Source organism: Magnolia sinica, chromosome 1, assembly GCF_029962835.1.
Source record: "Magnolia sinica isolate HGM2019 chromosome 1, MsV1, whole genome shotgun sequence".
In the NCBI taxonomy this organism is placed as follows: domain Eukaryota; kingdom Viridiplantae; phylum Streptophyta; class Magnoliopsida; order Magnoliales; family Magnoliaceae; genus Magnolia; species Magnolia sinica.
Genome location: NC_080573.1, coordinates 82,481,742 through 82,500,350, shown reverse-complemented (window position 1 = coordinate 82,500,350; position 18,609 = coordinate 82,481,742). Strand labels below are relative to the sequence as shown.

Genomic DNA, 18,609 nt, shown 5'->3' with positions numbered 1-18,609 from the left:
CAACAGGCCAGGCCAGACCATTCATCATTGCACAGAGAACAACCCAGACACTACAATGATTGCACAGTGGGATTCATCTCTTGCATAGTCTTCTTGTTTAGTTGTGATGTTCTTTTCTTGCATGTCTCATTTGTTGACCAAGAAAGAAGTGATTTCAATCAGATTGAAGAATATAATCAGATCTCTCCTAATCATGACTTACATTGAATAAATATCAGGATAGAAAAGAAGAGAATTAGCCATCAATTAAACAAAAGAAAAAAGATATCATATGCCTCAAGTACAGAAGGAACCATGTTATTCTCTGTCCATGACAAGTCCCATCATTTAAATCAACGAGTCTTTAAATTACAAATGTATGTTCATGGGAAGCGCTAAGACCATGCATTATTCTATACAAATCAAACCACTTAATGATTAGATCCAGCCAACAGGCCAGGCCAGACCATTCATCATTGCACAGAGAACAACCCAGACACTACAATGTTGCACAGTGGGATTCATCTCTTGCATAGTCTTCTTGTTTATTTGTGATGTTCTTTTCTTGCATGTCTCATTTGTTGACCAAGAAAGAAGTGATTTCAATCAGATGTAAGAATATAATCAGATCTCTCCTAATCATGACTTACATTGAATAAATATCAGGATAGAAAAGAAGAGAATTAGCCATCAATTAAACAAAAGAGAAAAGATATCATAAGCCTCAAGTGCAGAAGGAACTATGTTATTTGGAGCAACTTATTACTGCACATCAAAGGAAAGCATTACCTTTACTCGAGATCCATGGGGAATAGGTGGTGAGCCATCAGCATTGTTTGGCAAAAAAATCTCCCATACACCAAACTCATTCTGTACATAGATACGCATGGAATATCTTAGCAGATAAAAAGAATAAGTGGTGCAAGTCAAATGTTGAATTAAATAGAGAAGTATATGAGCTCCATAAGAAAAGCAAGCTGCATTCTTTTTTTTTATCGGTAGAGATAAGCCTCATGTTAATCCTTCAAATAATAATAATAATAAACCTCATGTTAAGACCATCATATGTTCCTCTAAAAGAAAAGAACGACGTTGCTAGACGAACCCAATTTCTAATAAATAGCAAATCATGAAAACACAATCAAAATGTAGAACAAATAAACGTCCTTGAGGAGAAGGCAGGTACAATGTCAAAAATCTCTATTACAAGTAACTATCATGCATACAAAGCACCAGATGTTATGTTGCTGAATGAAACATCATAATCATCATTTTTTACAATACAATTACCATTTTGCCCGGTATGGCATTCACTATATCATTGACATCATTTCACACTCAATGTGAAGTATCAATTGAGGACGTGGCTCCCATTTTGAGCAATGGGAAAATATGGCCTCCTTCAATGACAATAATCAGCTTCAAATTGGAAGGTAGAACTAAAAAGGGTCCATCTGCTCATAAACCTTTAGAACCATATTTAGAAATAAACCTTTAAAATAATAATTGATGCAACTCAAGAGCCTCAAATAGAGTTTTTTTTTTTTTTTCTTTAAAAAAAAAAAAAATTTAAATGTTAGCTTGTTAGTACACCCACTGTCAGTTCACACTTCACTGTTAGCCACCCCCACTAGGGAATCGATACCAAGACCTTCACTGTTAGCCTCAAATAAAATTAAAACTCATAAAAAGCTTTAACAATTAGCCAAATTAGCTCTAAGGGAAATGAACAACATTTAGAAAATCAGCAACTAAGCCAACTATTATCAATCAGATCATGGAATAAGAAATAAGGGTGGCCCTTTCAGCCCTTGCATGTGTTTTTGTGTTTCGCTTGATGGCTCCAAGTCAAACCATATAACCTTTGAGTAAATCTTCGACTCTAACTACTATTACATCCAGTATCCATAACGTCTTTCACTGAAGCTTCTAATGTCCAAGTTTTCTTCTTAATAATCAAATCATACTCACCCTTCATAATATCCATTCATTGGCATCGAGGGATTTAATAGCTTCATCAAAATTAACAAGACTATTTGATTCAACATCTAAACCATATAGCTTGATCTTCTTTCATTTTAAACACAAGAGTCTCTCTCATATAATTCAGTTTTAGCTATTAAACTCTTTCAAGTGTCTCTTTAATAGCAGATAGGCAATGCGAATAAAGAAAATAAAGAGAAAGAACGGAGATTTGAAGGTTTTAAAGAGAAAATGCGAGGATTAGAAAGAAGAAGAAAGAGTATAAGAGATCAGAGTAGGATAATAGAGTCGGAAAGGGATATATTTCACCGGAATCAGCACCGGTGGTGGTCTTGGAGTCGGCACTAAGACGGAAAAGAGGAGTCGGCACCTCTTTAGTTTCTTTCTTCGAAACCAAGTTACAATGTTATCTCTTTCTCCCCAAGAAACCCCTACATAAAGACCCCAGCTGACTTACTTTAACACATATTACAAAAATACCCATACAAAAGGCATATAATAAAAATACCCTTATAATAACTTTTCTGGACCAAAAAAAAAAAGCACACATGCACTTGTTGGCTCAAGGGGGCCCAACCTCACCACCTCTATTGGCTTGTATGAGTGGTCAACTGACCTATGGGGCCTAAAGAAGACTCGTGGGCCCCACCCCAACCTTACTTCTCCTTCTATAGAATTTAAGGCCCCCACCACTCTTTCTATAGCTTACCTAAATAAAAGATGAATTGTTGATGAAGAAAAAGACTTTTCTACAACTTATCCTTAGAATCCTCTAGTCTCGGAAATAAAGAAACTTTGACTAGTTAAAATGGAGAATAAATTGCCTCTAGCTAATTTCAACTCTCTAACTTCTTGATGCATCCAGGACCATTCACAATCACTCAAAGGACACATCCAGGCCTCATGAGCTAACCAATCAAATATCTAGACCATCCAACCATTCCAATTGCCCGTATCAATGTTCAAGATTGATCAATGATCTGATGATGGATCTAGACGGCATCCCCCTCGTTGCAGTTAAGGTGACAACTTCGGACATGGCTAGCTCCCATAGTGTGAGGGTCGGTGTGTGCAAGGCCCAGGAACAAATTCACCGCCATATGGTTGATTGGCGATTACTAGCGATTTCGACTTCGTGTAGGCTAGTTGCAGACTGCAATCTAAACTAAGGAAATCAACGGTCCGATAAGAATGTATGGTTTCAAAAGCCCAAAGGTTTTATTATTTAATTAGTTGTTAGAATTTGAGTAGTGCAAGCTTCCTTTAGTATTTTCACTTATTTATGGGCCACCCTTGAGGTAAAGGATGTCTGAATAACATAAAATTGGCATGTTTTCATTTCCTTACTTGGACTTAATTTCCATTTGGGGTCTAATTTTAAGGAAATTGACATTTTCCTCATTTCCTTATTTGGACATTTCTGAAAATTGGAGAGAAAAAAAAAAGGAAATAACTAGATATGACTTGTATGTGACCCGCCTATGTGGAGCCCCAGTAGGCCAAAGCTCCATGGGACCCACCGCAATGTTAGTGTGGCATCCATTATGTCCATTAGTTTCGCCAATTCATGTTAGGAAATGACTCCAAAAATGAAGCAGATCCAAAACACAAGTGGGCCACACCACATGAAATAGTGAGGGAGGAAATGTCCACCGCTGATACCATTACCAACCCAAAGCTATGTTTATATGTCATCCAAACGTTATTCCCATCAGGATGAAGGGAAAACACAATATCATGTCGATCAAAAATTCCACATCCCCACGGAAGTTTCAATGGTGAGAGTTCAATCTCCACCATTTCCTGTGGCGTGGCCCTCTTTATTTTTGAATCTACCACATTGTTGTGGCCATGTCCTAACATGAGCTGGAGCAATTAATGGACAAAGGGAATAACACACGAATAATGTGGTGGGCCCCACAGAACATCTAGATGAGGTCAAAGGCAAGTTGCGTATGAAAACACCTCTCCACTTAAACGAGCTTTGCTCAAATACATCCAACGTGTTACAACAACATACATCATTACTCTAGTTTTTTGGAATTGGTCCCTTTTCACTAACACTAACCATTTATTTGATAGGCCTCCCACGAATGGGGGATGCCACAAAGATAAACTCTCAGATCAAGTATTTCAACCCATTAGTTACACAACGATGATGGTGACCATTCACGTTCGAAGCAAAAGGGCCAAATTATCAAAGACATAATCCAATTAACAGCTTTTATTTGTTGTTTTTCCACCATAAACAGTGATACTTGCCATATAAACGGTTTGGAACATTGGAAGATGACCAGATCCAAAGGCTAAAGTCACGTATCCTATTGCAATCCGTCTGATTTATTTGAAATCAGAGCAAGCCACTGTTGAAAGTGGAGTCATGTTATACAAAGGTTTCCTATAACACTTGATACGTAGACACTCAAAATTTGTATACATGGCATTCATGAACTCAATTTAATCCAACCAATTTCTGGAAGACATTCTCGCTAACTCACATTCCCAAGATCAGATTGGGAAAAACAATCCTAACTTTTGATTCGTGGAAATTGTTTTTGGAAATAGGACCAGTGGATATTTTTTATTTTGACTGTTCAATAAATGTCCACTAATCTGATAGTAAGATAATAAGTTTAATTATTGGATCATGGTACATTTAAACTGTGAGCCATGATTTGGAAATTTTAATTTGAATTATTTATATCCCACGTATGCAATTTCTAAGTAATTTATTAGTGCTTGTGTATCACCCATCACACTCTGCCAAAGCATCATAGTTTTTCTCCTTTCGAAAACCTTTCCATGACTACGATACTCTAGGGAGCCTAAGTATTAACTAACGTGGGCAGACAGCTTCACGTGGATGGTTCATCAGGTTCCTTCCCTCATGTTAGGTCTTGATTCCAAACATCACACAAATCGAAAACTCAGGTGGGCCTCACCAATGAAAATGATGCAAAATCTGCCTAAAAACTATAAATTCATATGTCATGGTCCACCTAAATTTCAGACATTATGATTTTTGAAGTGTAGCTTCATCTTAATAAGAAGAGTCATATGAATGGGTTGGATGGCACATACAAATCACGGTGGGCCCATACACAACTGATGGTGAGAGTCCGATCCCAAATCCTCTATATGGTGTGGCCCACCTAAGTTTTGCACCAACTGGTGTTTTGGTTTCCAAGATGAACATGGGGCACCGCACCTGATGGATGGCGTGGATCTCATGCACGTGCTCCAGCACGTGTTGCTTGGTTGTAGGCATGCTAGGTATGAGTTTTTATGACTATGTATAGTAGCCTTGTAGGGTAGCCCAGTTTAGGGGGTTTGGATAGGTACGGTTTGCCTACCACATTTACCACAGGACTGGTTTCCACCCCAAGTTATATCTTAGACATGATGATGAGGACATCACATAACGTACACCTTTGCATACTTATCAGAGGAGGTCGCGGGCTGCACCAATTTCCATGTGGCTAGGAGAGTACCCGTGATCGTGTTGAAGACTCCATGTGCATGTATTGTGCGAGCATCTGGAAGACCCCACACTGGGAAGATGCACATGGACTGCTTTATGGAGTGATCCAGACCGTTGGATTGGAGAGACATGACGATCGGCTTTTTAGATCACATGATCGGGCCATTAATCGTGGATTATCCAGACTAGTTTTTCCTAAACTTTATCAGCTTATAGGACTTAGTTTTGTTTATGTTATGTTTCGGCACCATTATGAGTGTTTTAAGTTGATTTTATTTAGACTATGAGTATTTTCGTTAAAATTCACATAAACAGGGTGGTTATTGTAATTTTGAAAACTTCTTGAAGCTATAAAAGAGGGTGGGCATGTGACCCTCCCCTCATTGAATTTTGTGGAAAAAAAAAAAAAGGAAGAAGAAGAAGAAGGTTTGCCTTTTCTTCTTCTCTTTCATCTTCATGAGATTTGAAGAAACTTCCATGTGATTTGGAAAGGGAGATTGGTGTGAGGCTAATCTTCATCAACGGATGTGCGAGGTCTCCATCTATCCCCACATCATCATCTCTCTTCGCTTCATCAAGGTATTTTCTTCAAATTCTTCAACTCTTCCATCATAAGTCTTCATCTTCTGCTAAACACATCTTTCCCTTATCTATCTACCATCTGAACCCTAACTGACCTAAACCCATCCATCCCACACCACACGTGTAATTATAAGGCCACACGTGTGAATCCTTCGGATTAGCCGTATGGCCACACCTTGCCCCTTTTGGTTTTCCATCATCATGAGATCTAAATTTACCCTATGTTGTATTAGGTCTCCTACTTTGAGATAGATTATACCCTATGCTAATTGGATGTCCCTACATTCATTAGATCCTAGTTTCCTTTTATTTAATGATCTTGTATGACAATGTTGGTAACTTAGGCTAGGATTATGCATGATGTTCTTTTGGTTTTCATGGTATCTGTAATGATTATGGCAAAGTTTGTGTTTTTTTGTTAATTATCTTAATTTTGTTACTTGATCTCACATGATAGTTAGTTCATGCATCAGTCCTACATCACATGATATGAAAATTGCTCACGTTTTGGACTATGCTACATGGGCCATCTAGAAACAAATTGGCGAATAGGTGATGTCTATGAAGATGATCATGGAAGTTGGAACAATAGATGTAAGACTTTTTTAATAGCTCATATTCAAATTCAAAATTCAAAGGCAAGGATGGTCAATGTATCTTGATTATAAAAGCAAACCTTCTACATGATAGTATTGAGAATATGAACGGTTCATGTGGTACAAACTGGGGCTACTTACTTTAATATGGGAGAAACAACATAACGTGCATGAAATCTGAGCCTCCCATCAAGTACACACCAATTGTTTGTGCTTGATACCAATAAAGCACTCCACCTAAAACCTCAAAATTCATGTGGTATGGCCCACCTGAGTTTTGGATTACTGTGATTTTTGAATACTTACTTTATCCTGATGAGGCATTTCATATGAATGGATTGGATGGTATATAACCACCACAATGGACCCTACATAAAACTAATGGTGAGCAATCCAATCCAACTATTTCCACGGTGTGGCCAACCTGAATTTTGGAATATCATGATTGTTGGGTTCAATGGTAGGCAGAAGACCTGGTGGATGGAGCGGATCTCATGGATGTTCCACCTAGTGGCTCTCAATTTGCAAGCGACCCCACTAAGTATCTAATGTAACGTACCCTTGCATGTTCCTAGCAAAAGTAACCCACTAACCCTTCTCTATGTAGATCCCCAACTCCTCCCTCATCTCCCATCCATTGACCTCTCAAGCACTCCCAATCGTACCATCCAAAGAAGAACAAGAAGAAGAGAAACAAGCATGAGTGTACTTTTTTTCTGTGCTAAATCATCTTCACTGTAGCATGGACCTGCCCCTTTGATGCGGACATCAGTGGCGCACCCTTTGGAGTGTACTAGAGGAGGCGTCACCGATAGAGTACCAGAGCGGAGGAGTTGATGTGGAAGGACGTTAGGTCCATCAAACCCATTTTTTGACGCGCAATGAGTGCAGGAGCGGCATGACCGCACCCTGAACATAGATCCATGGGTTAGATTTCACACCCTACCACACGGGTATTTTAATTTTAGGCGTTTTTGTTCTTTTTTCTTGTTTCAGGGGCTTTATTGCACTCTTTATTTTTTTATCTTTTTTGTTATTTTTCTTATTTTCAGGGGCTTTAGTGCACTTTTACTTTTTCCATAGCTTATATATACGTTGTGGGAAATCTTATTTTCATTATTATTGAATGAATAGAAATTCATCTCTTTTCTTCCTCTTTATTCAAGAGATTAGGGTTTCAGGATTGGCCCTTAGGTGTTGAGGATTCCGCCCCGATTTCAGGTTTCCTTCTTTCTAGATCTTCGAGGTGCAGGAAAAGGTAAGAATCATCTTCATTTTCTTTTGACGACAAAAGGATCTGTACTTTCTTCATCTCAAACCCTTCATTCTTCACCCCTTTCATTCCTCTCTGAATATGCCCTTTCTAGTTTGAACAGAAAAGAGAGATGGTTAGTCAGTAAAATCAGATCCAAACTTGATTGTGGATTGACTTGTGTTAGATCCGAGATATCCTCATATCCCTAGGTCCTTTTTTATTGTTTACGCGATTTTATGCTAAGGGGCATGATCCTGACAGAATGCCTCATCTGTGTTGAAATTTACATAATCCCTTTGATTGGAAAGGGTTAGTTGATTCGTGTATTTATTTGAACATTCTTTAACCTGATTATACATGCGTCTAGGATTAGGTCATCACATGTCCCTGCATCACTCTGGTTAAGTAAATGGGCATGAATATATCTTGCAAACGTGTGCCAAACACAAATGCAATTTTAGATAAGTGCAGCAAGTATGCAACACATTTCTGATGGGCCAATATGGCAATGTAAAATGACTAACTTGAGCCACAGATGAGTAATGCTATTTACACAACAATTTACCATGTCATTTACATTTTCTACGAAAGTTGTTATCCAATCAAGAGAAATGGAAATTAAGAACAATTTCCATGAATTTTTTTTCTGCGAAAACAAACAACAGAAATTATGTTCATTTCCACCTCATTTACTAAAAACACCATTTCCAAGAAATTCTCTCTTTTTTCCACGAATCCAAACAGACCCTAACCTACATTCCCATCTCCCTCGAATTAAAAACCCAATTTTAACCCTAAATCCATCACCAAAACCCAATCTCAACAACACGATAATTAATTGTTCCTCCTAAAATCCAACAAAACCTCTAACCTTAATTGTACCTCTTCAAGATTCCCCCAAAACCTATTCCATCACCATTTAAAATAGAGAGAGAGAGAGAGAGAGAGAGTTGCAATTCACATAAATACTCCTACCCAGGCACCTGAGTGCATTATTCCGTACCACTCTAAGTGATCCATATCGAGGGTACACCATTTATCACCCTCGTCCACCTACCAACCAATGTTCGAAATGTCGATATCGCACAATGTACCGCACCCTTGGGATACAAATACGTATCAGTTATCGCATGGGATATATCGTTTGTATTGCATAATTTATCGCAGTTTTTGGGAAACATGGGGAAACGTTAGGTAAATTGTTGAATTTTTTAATGAAACTTTAGGGATTATTAAAAAAGACATTAATATACACTTTTAAATCATAACGTCTCAAAAAAAAAAGTGCACATAATAGATTTCCTTTGTATAGGGTCCTAAGCTATGTGCTATTTGTCTGAACAAAAGCAACTGTATTAAAATATAATGCATAAAATTTATAAATGTATGAAGACATGTATGAAATCACATCCAATTCATTCAAGAGCAGATGATATAATAGAAAGTAATATTTAGAGCGATGGGCATCCAAAGGTGGACCCATATGATCGACTTCAAAAGTGCAAATTGTTCGAATAGATAAATAATCACACACACAACATATATGAACCTTCACATGCATCTCTTAACATCATTTCCAGCCTATAAATTAAGTCAGTTCACTTATAGGTGGGGCATACTTGAAATCAATGGACAAACAATGGTCTAATACAGTGCAACCTGCCTCATATGTGGTCCACTTGAATTTATATCTTTCTCATTTTCGGGCTCATGGCCTAAAATGATACAGAAAAATAAATGGGTGTGTGGATAAAGCAAATACATCATGGTGGCCCTCACAGAGCAGTGTCTAAAAGCCACCTCGCTACTGGCGTGGCGTCCACCGTAATTTATATATTTTGTCCACTCCTTCCACCCATTTTACCGGATAATTTTAGAGCTTGAGCCCAAAAATGAAGCATATCCAGAGCTCAAAATCCAAGGGAAACAATGTGAATTGAACGCATACCATTGAAAAATTCTTGGGGCCTCAAAAGTTTTGGATCAAGCTTATATTTGTGTTTTTCCTTCATCCATGTTTTTGTGATCTTATGAACATGTTGTATGACAAATAAACATCGTTATGGGGCCTAGCAAGGTTTCAACTTATTCCCATCATTTCCTATGGTATGGTCCACTTGAGCATTAGATATGCTTCAATTTTGGGCTCAACCCATTAAATGAGCTGGAAAAACAGATGGACGGCATGGATAAACTAAATACATTCACCGTGGGCCCAATAGAGTTTCCTCAGTACGATAAGAGCGTACTGAGTAACTCAAAGTGCAATCCGATTTCAACCAGGTGGGGTAATACCCAATCGCACGTACAACCAAACAGGGATTTGGGTGGGACCCTGACTACAGCCCCACCATGATGTATGTGTTGTATCCACACCATCCATCCATTTGAAGATATCATTTTAGATCACGAGCCAAAGAATGAGGCTAATCCAAAGCTTAAGTGGACCCACTGCAGAAAACAATGGGGACATTGATGGCTAACGTTGAAACTTGAAACCATTTGTGGGGGGCCCGCCATGATGTTTATTTGAGATCCAACCTCTTTATAAGTTTTTTAAGCAGACATGGACGAAGGGAAGCACATATATCAGCTTGATCAAAAACTTCCATGGCCCCAAGGCCCAAAAAAGTTTTTAATGGTAGGCCTCTAATCCCCACTATTTTTATTTTTTTTTACAGGGTCCACTTGAGCTTTAGATTTGCCTCATTCTTTTTCTCATGACCTAAAATGATATCTCTAAATGGATGGACGAAATGGATGTACAATACATACATCAAGGTGGGCCCCACTAAAAGGGTGGTACTGTCTTTCATGCAATCAGTTCTTACCGAATCCACTCTCCCTTAAGTTAAGGGGGGCGAACTAGGTGTTCCCCAGATAATAGCTTAGTGGGCGTTCACCTTACTGTAGGGTCCACCATGATGATATGTTGTATATATAATCCGTCCATTTGTTTTTCTAGCCCATTTTAGGTCATGGTCCCAAACATTAAGCACATCCAAATCTCAAGTGGACCACACCACATGAAACAATGATTACTGAATGCTCATCATTAAAAAATTCCCAAGGCCCACTTGAGATTTGGATCTGCTTATGTTTTTGAATAAGATCCTTAAATAATTGGGAAAAAAAAAAAGGATGTGCAGCGTGGATATAAAATGCACTCATCAAGATGAGCCCCACACGGTAAGGTTAACACCCACTTGGTTGTATCCGCGTTACAGCTAATCTACTCCCTGAGTTAAGAGACAAACAGAGAGTGAGAGAGAGAGAGTCCTCTGACTCTCTTCTCCATTAAAGACAAGACAGAGAGTCTTTCGACTCTCTTCTCCGTTTAAGACGGCTGAGAGAACGGTGCGATCCATCCCAAAATCTTGCCGAAATCGCAATATTTCCAAAAATCTCTTCCGAAAATCTTTCTTTTTGTAAATCCCAACCCAAATCTGCATCATCCTTGCTGGAAATATGGTTTTCTTCGAAAATAATTATCTTCGAAGGAAAAAAATAAAGGCTTTAGGGATCTTCTTACATGATACGGTGATGTCGATAGCGGCCCACCAAATCCAAAAGAAAGCGACTCCATTAGTAAGATCACAACCATAAGAGAAATTTTTTTCTATATTTTTTTCTCCAATATCGGTGATATCGGCTGATATTTTGCTATATCTTGCAATATACTGCACGATACAAAGGAGTTAATCAAATTTTCTTTACTTTTTTTCTAATTTCTAAGGGTTTCATATCACTGGACTGCGATACCAATAGTATCGATATTGCGAACACTGCTACCAACTATGAAGATTATGATGAAATGTACCAGCCACGACCTTGTAACTATGAATACGTGCAATGATACAATGATCAATTAGATATGCACAGCCATATGGAACCATATGAGGAAGCAGAGTAGGAGGATGAAGAGTGAGTTGTGTTGGAAGATAAGGGAACCAATGAAAATTGGAGTAAAGAGCAAAGGATTCAATCAAGTACAGGAAATTCGTGCACTTGTCCAGATCTACGTAGACCTTCAAGAAAAAAGTACACACCTGAATCGATATTCTCCTTAATCAATTTGGTTGTGTGACTTCCCAAAACCAACTCAAAAACTTACCTCATCTGTAGCTAACCCCAATCTCATCCCAAAACTGCAGCTGCAACCATAAACAATGCCACTTGGAGAAACAGTGACAACACATTATCCACCGATGGGCATACTAATGCACATTGTTAAGGATGAGTACCATTGATATGCTCAAGAGTACATGGCATGGGTATCTTAAACTCATGAACCTCGGGAACAGTACTTTTGTTATGTGGCACATCACTGTTAAAGCTACCCTAGTAGGGATGGTGAGACTCCAAGCCACCTCGTAACTCCATGTGGTTATAAGACCGAAGGTATTTTTTCCTTCTTTAGTTTTTGTTTTATTGTTCAAGTTTATTGCTTGCATTGTATGACGTTCAAAAATGATATGAACTCATTTTGGATATAATTGCATCATTTATGTCCAATAAAGTATAGCTTTGTCCCCAAAATGATGGAAACTGTTATGAATAGTTTTTTTTTTTTTTTTAATGTTTTGAGTTCTAAGTGTCACCATGTATCTTTTAACATCTCTTGATCTTTCACTGAAAAATTCCGAGATTGTCCTAAATTTTTACTCCAAATGGCAAAACTTTGCATGATATCTGTGATATTCCTCGATATATACCATGATGGTTTTTATTATAAAAGGTGTGATATCATGTGAGATAATGATATTGAGAACATAGCACCCTTTGATGTTTGGCATTGAACCCAATACTCAAGCCAATCTGATGGTGTGACCCACCTGATGGTCGGATCCCCTTCAATTTTTGGGACATCTGACCACCATGGTGGAGCACACCTTTTCAGATTGGTTGGAAGTCATACACACACAACATAGAGCCAACCATAGCCCAGTACCACCTTTACTCATGGAAGAAGAACTGGAGCGATCTCACCCGCCCACCCACACAGTTATAAAATGTCATTTCTTTAAGAAATGTCAAAGATTAAAACCAACCAGATTTAGAAATGAAATGTAGCACAGTGTGTCCAAAGATGGTCCAATCCCCCAGTTTGTTGTATATCAAATTAATAGGATTCAAAGACTGCTAGGTGAAGAGGTTGAATTCCAAATGTTAAAGGGCACTGAAGCAATAAAGAGTTCTTGGCATGGGAAAATATTCATATGTGAGGTGAATGTCATTACTTCTTTTTTTATGAATGATTGAATTTTATTAAGATAAAAGAATGAATGATTGAATTTTATTAAGATAAAAGAAACGAAAGTGGACTATTAAAAAGAGAGACAAAGTACCAACAGTGAACAAAGAGTGAACCTCTCATCATTTTGCAACTTGTCAGCCTAGAATATTGTTAATTTCGAAGGAGAAGATAAGCTTGCCAAAATGCTACTCCAATGGGCAGGTTCTCACAAATTGTTGAGTTGATAGATGGTATCCTAAAGGATGGAGAAGGGGTGCTCCCTTTAACAGCTGCCTTTAGTGAAAGCTTTTACCATCTTAGGGAGGGGCAAACAACTGTGAAGAGACTCCACCCTTTTGCTCATTTACTAGACTCCTTCATTGTTTCTCTTCTAGGTGTGGATGCTAAAGTATCAAGGTAGATGCATGTATTGTCTCTCCACTTCTTTTCATGGTTTGCTTGCTTTGGAGTTATTGCAGAAATTTCTCTCTCGACTTGTTCTAGCATATGACTAAAGGACCTGGTGCTAAAAAAGAAGAAACATCCATCACAAATCCTTCCTTGACTTGTAAAGTACATGCCTAGCATCTACAGAATGGCATGGCTCTTACGGAAAGTTTCGAGTATGCTAAACTATTCTAGACAACTAACATAGCTAATGAATGTTTCAGTTAAGTTAAGCTACATTTTTCAAACATGTTAAGAGTTATGACATGATTACTCATAAATGGCAAGATAGAGTGAATAATGGATTTCATAGGATTGTCACCTCAAATATATCTCAGGGACTAATGCGAGACTCAGATGATAGATCCTCATTGTTAAATGATCTTGGCTCAGGTGGTACCATACCAAAAAGGAAATTTTAAGTTTCCAACAAAATAAAAATTATATATTTACAGGTGAGACACAACAATCAGTTTGCACAAATGGATGTTCTTGCCTAAGATCATTGCAAGAATAAAATAAAATACAAGAGCAGAAGAAAAGGCAGATAAAGACTCTGAACCTGGCTTTCATAATTATGAACAGAAAAAAGTCAACTCAAACAGATCAGATTCATGCAGTACTTCATCTGCATAGGAAATATGCCGCATGAAAGAATCTCAAATTAAATTAGGTAAATATGACATACCCTTGTCATAATGTCTGCATTTGGATTCCAGTTGTTAAAATCTCCTATCAATGACGCAAACTGAAAATAAATTTTGAAACCATTACTGTCAGAGAAGATAACATAATTTTTATTTTTATTTTTTAAAAAGATTATGGATCCATAATATAAAAGCATGTGCTGCTGAAGATGTAACTTAGGAGTATGATAGTAATAATCTGAAAGCTGGTAATAAAAAATAAAAAATAAATAAAAATAAAAAAAGGCATGTAAAGCTTATGGGAAGCGAGCAACCGTCCTGTAAACAAGCTTGTATAACTTTATATGAACATATTCAGAGAAGCAACAGTGTTCGCAACAAACAAACAGAACACAGCTGATTATGTTGATAAGGTGATTTAATCATCAATGTATTAAAAAGGTACTAACAGCAAGCCCAGTTGATTATGTTCATACTAACAACAGCCCAAGAACAAGCTTGGGCCTGTTTGGATAGTGAATTACAACCGTAATAAATTGTAAAAGTGCAATGATTATAGATTACAATACCTCTCCTGGTCAACAGATAATTTGACCGAGAATTCTCATATTTGGATAGTGTGGTAAAAGTGCAATGATGATGCTTTTACATTATTGAGATGTCAAATCAACATGAAAAATACAATAATTCCTGTGTTTGGATAGGAGATTTCTACCGCAACATATTGTAAATTAGTGATGATTAAAAATTCATTTACCCCTCCTATTACATCTCTGCATTTGACCACGAATTACTTTAAACAAACAATGTAAAATCATAACAATGGCGCTTTTACATTACAATACTGTCATAATTCGCTATCCAAATAGACCCTAAGAAGCATGATGGCAGTTTCTACAACAGTGGAGAAGGATTATGTTACACTAACTTCGATTTAAGTAAGAATATAATTTCAAATAGCTGAAAAGATTAAATAATTTGGTTTCTTTTAGGCTCTCATACTAATATCTTATGTGATTGCATCCATCCACAGTGAATGTCTCAATGACCAGAGATTCAATTCAAAGAACATAGCATAGTAAACATAGTGTCTTTAAAATAAAAGCCAAGGGAGAACAGACCTTTGCTCCAGGTGCCCATTCTCTGTATGTTATACCTGTCTGGCTGAAAAAAACAATTCAGATAGAGTAAGAAAATATTCACACTTATCTTACATGAGAAAATTTAACTAGATTTGAAGGTTATTTGAAAAGTAAATATCATATTCCATAGCTAGATTTGAAGCTTATTTGAAAAGTAAATATCATATTCCATAGCTAGATTTAAAGCTTATTTGAAAAGTAAAATATCATATTCCATAGAAAATAATGGTTACAAAGCACATGAATGGGAACCATAAATTGAGGTTGGAAAACATTCCTAGTCAACTCACGGTGCACATAAGTTGAAAGAATCACCTTCTACCAAAAAGAGGCGCATGACTCAACCAAGTTTTTCCAAGTTCCATCATGACTCCCTCTCCCAAAGTCGATTTTTATTGATATAATGGGGGATATATGGTGTTCAAGGAATAACTTTTATCTCACTGCGGAGCATTGTATTGTGTAGGTATAGGAAGTTTTGTATCATTTTCTAGGAAAATATATGTAATTGTGTGTGCATTATCCATGTACTCCTATGGAGAATTTATGTTTCTCTCAAGTTAATGTGTGTGTGTTAGTCATTTCTCTTGTTGCCCTAAACTTCCCTCCCTCCATCTCACAACTTTCTACTTGGTATCATAGCAGTTGTTTGGACCATATCACAGTCTACGTGGGGCCCAATACTGATGTCATCCAGTCATAAATGTCAATAGAGTACGGTAAGGTAGTACTTTGAAGCAGAAAAGTATGGGATCTGGAAAAGAATGGATTTGGAAGAATATTGATAATTTTTCCGTAATTTTTGGATGAGCTTTTACTGGTGTTTCAGTGAGAATAGAGAAAAGTTGAAAAAAAATCAACATAACGGTTTTCTTGCTTTGGTACTTTTCTAAGAGAAATTTGGGCAAATTTGTCGTAGGGATTAGGTGTGGTTGATCATTGGCAATCACAAAAAACAAGAATCATGAAATTTCGTCGAGACTTGGAAGCATTATGATGCCTTTTTTTGTGGGAATGGGTAGCATACGGCCTTTGTTTTAGGTTTTTTGATGAAATTTCCTTGTGTCTTCATGTTCTGATGTTGTGAGCCTATGAAATGAGGTGTAGATTCATTTTGAAGATGGTGATTGTGTAGTTGGTGTTCACCTTTTGTGCTTAGAGGTACTAAACATGTGAACCATTTGAAGTAATGCTCAACCCAACTTGATATGGAGAATTTCTACAAGAAATGGACCTTTCCTTTTCGTTCAACATTTCTTCCCTTATTTAGCCTTTGTTATTAGTTGTGAGTGTAGTTCACTCACATGTTGTGCAATGTTGTGTATGTGTCTTCACATGCCTTTGTGTGTGTAGTCCCCCTATCAACTATTGTGTGTAGTTCACTCCTTGTGCAATATTGCACAGATCTTTGAGAGGATTTTGCATGCAAATGGTAGTTTGGTGGCTTGATGGTTGTTGATCGAGGTGGGCATCAAGTCGAGTCGAACTGGATTGGGTCCAACTCGACTCGATCCAATTTTTTTGAGAACCTGACCCGAACTCTATCCAATTTGAGACCGAATCCAGTAGGGCTGACTCAATCCACTCTGAATCCTTGTTGGCCTGACCCGAACCAAGTCTGACTCGGTCAAGGAAACCAAGTCGGATCGAGTTAAGTCTGTCTAATCAATTCGAACTGGGCTGAGTCAAGCTGAGCCAAAGACTCTGTGCTAGGAAGGAAATGGGAGGGAAATTGAGAGAGAGGGAGAGAAAGGAGGAGAGAGAGAAGGAGAGGAGGGAAATCGGGAGAGAGAATGAGAGAAAGAAGGACCTCGTGCAACGCCGCTCGGGTAGGGATGGGTTAGGGTTCGCCGTTCGGGTAAAAGAGGGGTAAAAGTAAAAGTTTTTAAAAAAATTATTTATACTACCCAACCAGATCAGATCGGATTGGCTACTAACCCAAACTCGATTCGATGTGCGGTCGGATCTAAGTGGGTCTACTCGATCCGACCCGATCCTGGCTTTCGGTTCGAGTCGGATCCGTCAGTTCGGGTCGGATCCTAACCAACTCTAGTTGTCAATTTTGGTTATCACCTTCTATTTGAAGAGAAGATTCAACGATGACGAAAGCTCAACCTATATTCTAGAGATGAGCAACGATTGAAGATCTTATATCTTACAAGGTTGGATTTCAAGGGGATTGGCAGCCCATGTTGATCATCATCATCTTGTTTGTATGTGTTCCAAGATGGGCATGATCGATATCCCTGCTCCAACTTAGGAGGGAGAGTAGGAAACTATATGTAATTATGTTTGTGTATGTATATATGTTTTCCACGTACTCCTGTGGGGCACTACATGTTTCCCTCAAGTTAATATTGTACTATAGATAATCTTTAGAAGAAGGGGATGATTCTACCTAATGTTTGCCTACTTTGCAAGCAAGATGTTGAATCTATAGATCATCTATTCCTGCATTGCTCCTTCTCAGCTTAAGTATGTTGCGCGGTCTTCGACTTGGCCAATGTTAGCTGGGTCATGCCCTCATCTATGGATAGTCTTGTCTTGGTATGGAATGTGGCGGATGGAGGAAAGCTCGGTAGAAAGAAGTCTTACAATTTTTTGTGCTGTTAGGGGAGAGAGGAACAACCGGTGCTTCCATCATAGATGTCTCTCTGCATCAAGGGTTTTCAACAGGGCTCTCATTCTGTTTTGGGCTTGGGTTCCTTGAGAGTTAGAATTTTGGGGTATTGTGGGGTCTGTGCAGTTGTGGAACTGCTTGTTGTTGTACTTTTATCAACTGCCTGTGGTTGTCCTTCTATTTTTCTACCAAGTCTTTTCCTAGGTTTTCTTCTATTTTTGTTTTTCTAGTTTCTGTTTTGTTCTGCGTTTGTCTTTTTCTTTTTCTCTGTGTCCTAATAAAGTTCACCTTTCAAAAAAATGTGTGTTTGTGTTTTAGTCAAAGACTAACACACAACACTTCTCTTGTTGACCTAAACTTCTCGCTCTCTCCCGTCTCTCTCTCCATCTCCCACTTTTCTTTTCTTTTTTTGAGAGACAACTTTATTAAGAAACCTGCCAAAAACAGGAAAAGAATACAGCGTCAAACAGAGCTAAACAACAGAAAAAGAAGCACTTGAGAAGCTGCTAGAGAGTTAGGGACCCATCCCTTTACAAACTCCAAGATTATGCTAATCACCCCACAAATCAAGGATTTCCCATTTCGAAAACACCACGTGTTTCTTTCTTTCCAAATTGCCCAAAAAAACTGCCATAGCAATG

General features: G+C 38.0%; 1 protein-coding gene across 5 annotated transcripts in view; it reads right to left on the bottom strand.

Moving 5' to 3' along the window:
• LOC131251290 (1,4-alpha-glucan-branching enzyme 1, chloroplastic/amyloplastic) overlaps window positions 1–18,609 on the bottom strand; it is a 142,997-nt gene that overhangs the window by 63,878 nt on the left and 60,510 nt on the right. For all 5 annotated transcript variants that reach the window (XM_058251943.1, XM_058251934.1, XM_058251926.1 and 2 more), the window contains exons 5-7: window positions 15,328–15,370; window positions 14,248–14,307; window positions 769–849 (exon numbers count right to left, since the gene is read on the bottom strand). In XM_058251943.1, coding sequence (XP_058107926.1) covers window positions 769–849; window positions 14,248–14,307; window positions 15,328–15,370 — 184 coding nt within the window. The remainder of the gene's footprint in view (window positions 1–768; window positions 850–14,247; window positions 14,308–15,327; window positions 15,371–18,609) is intronic.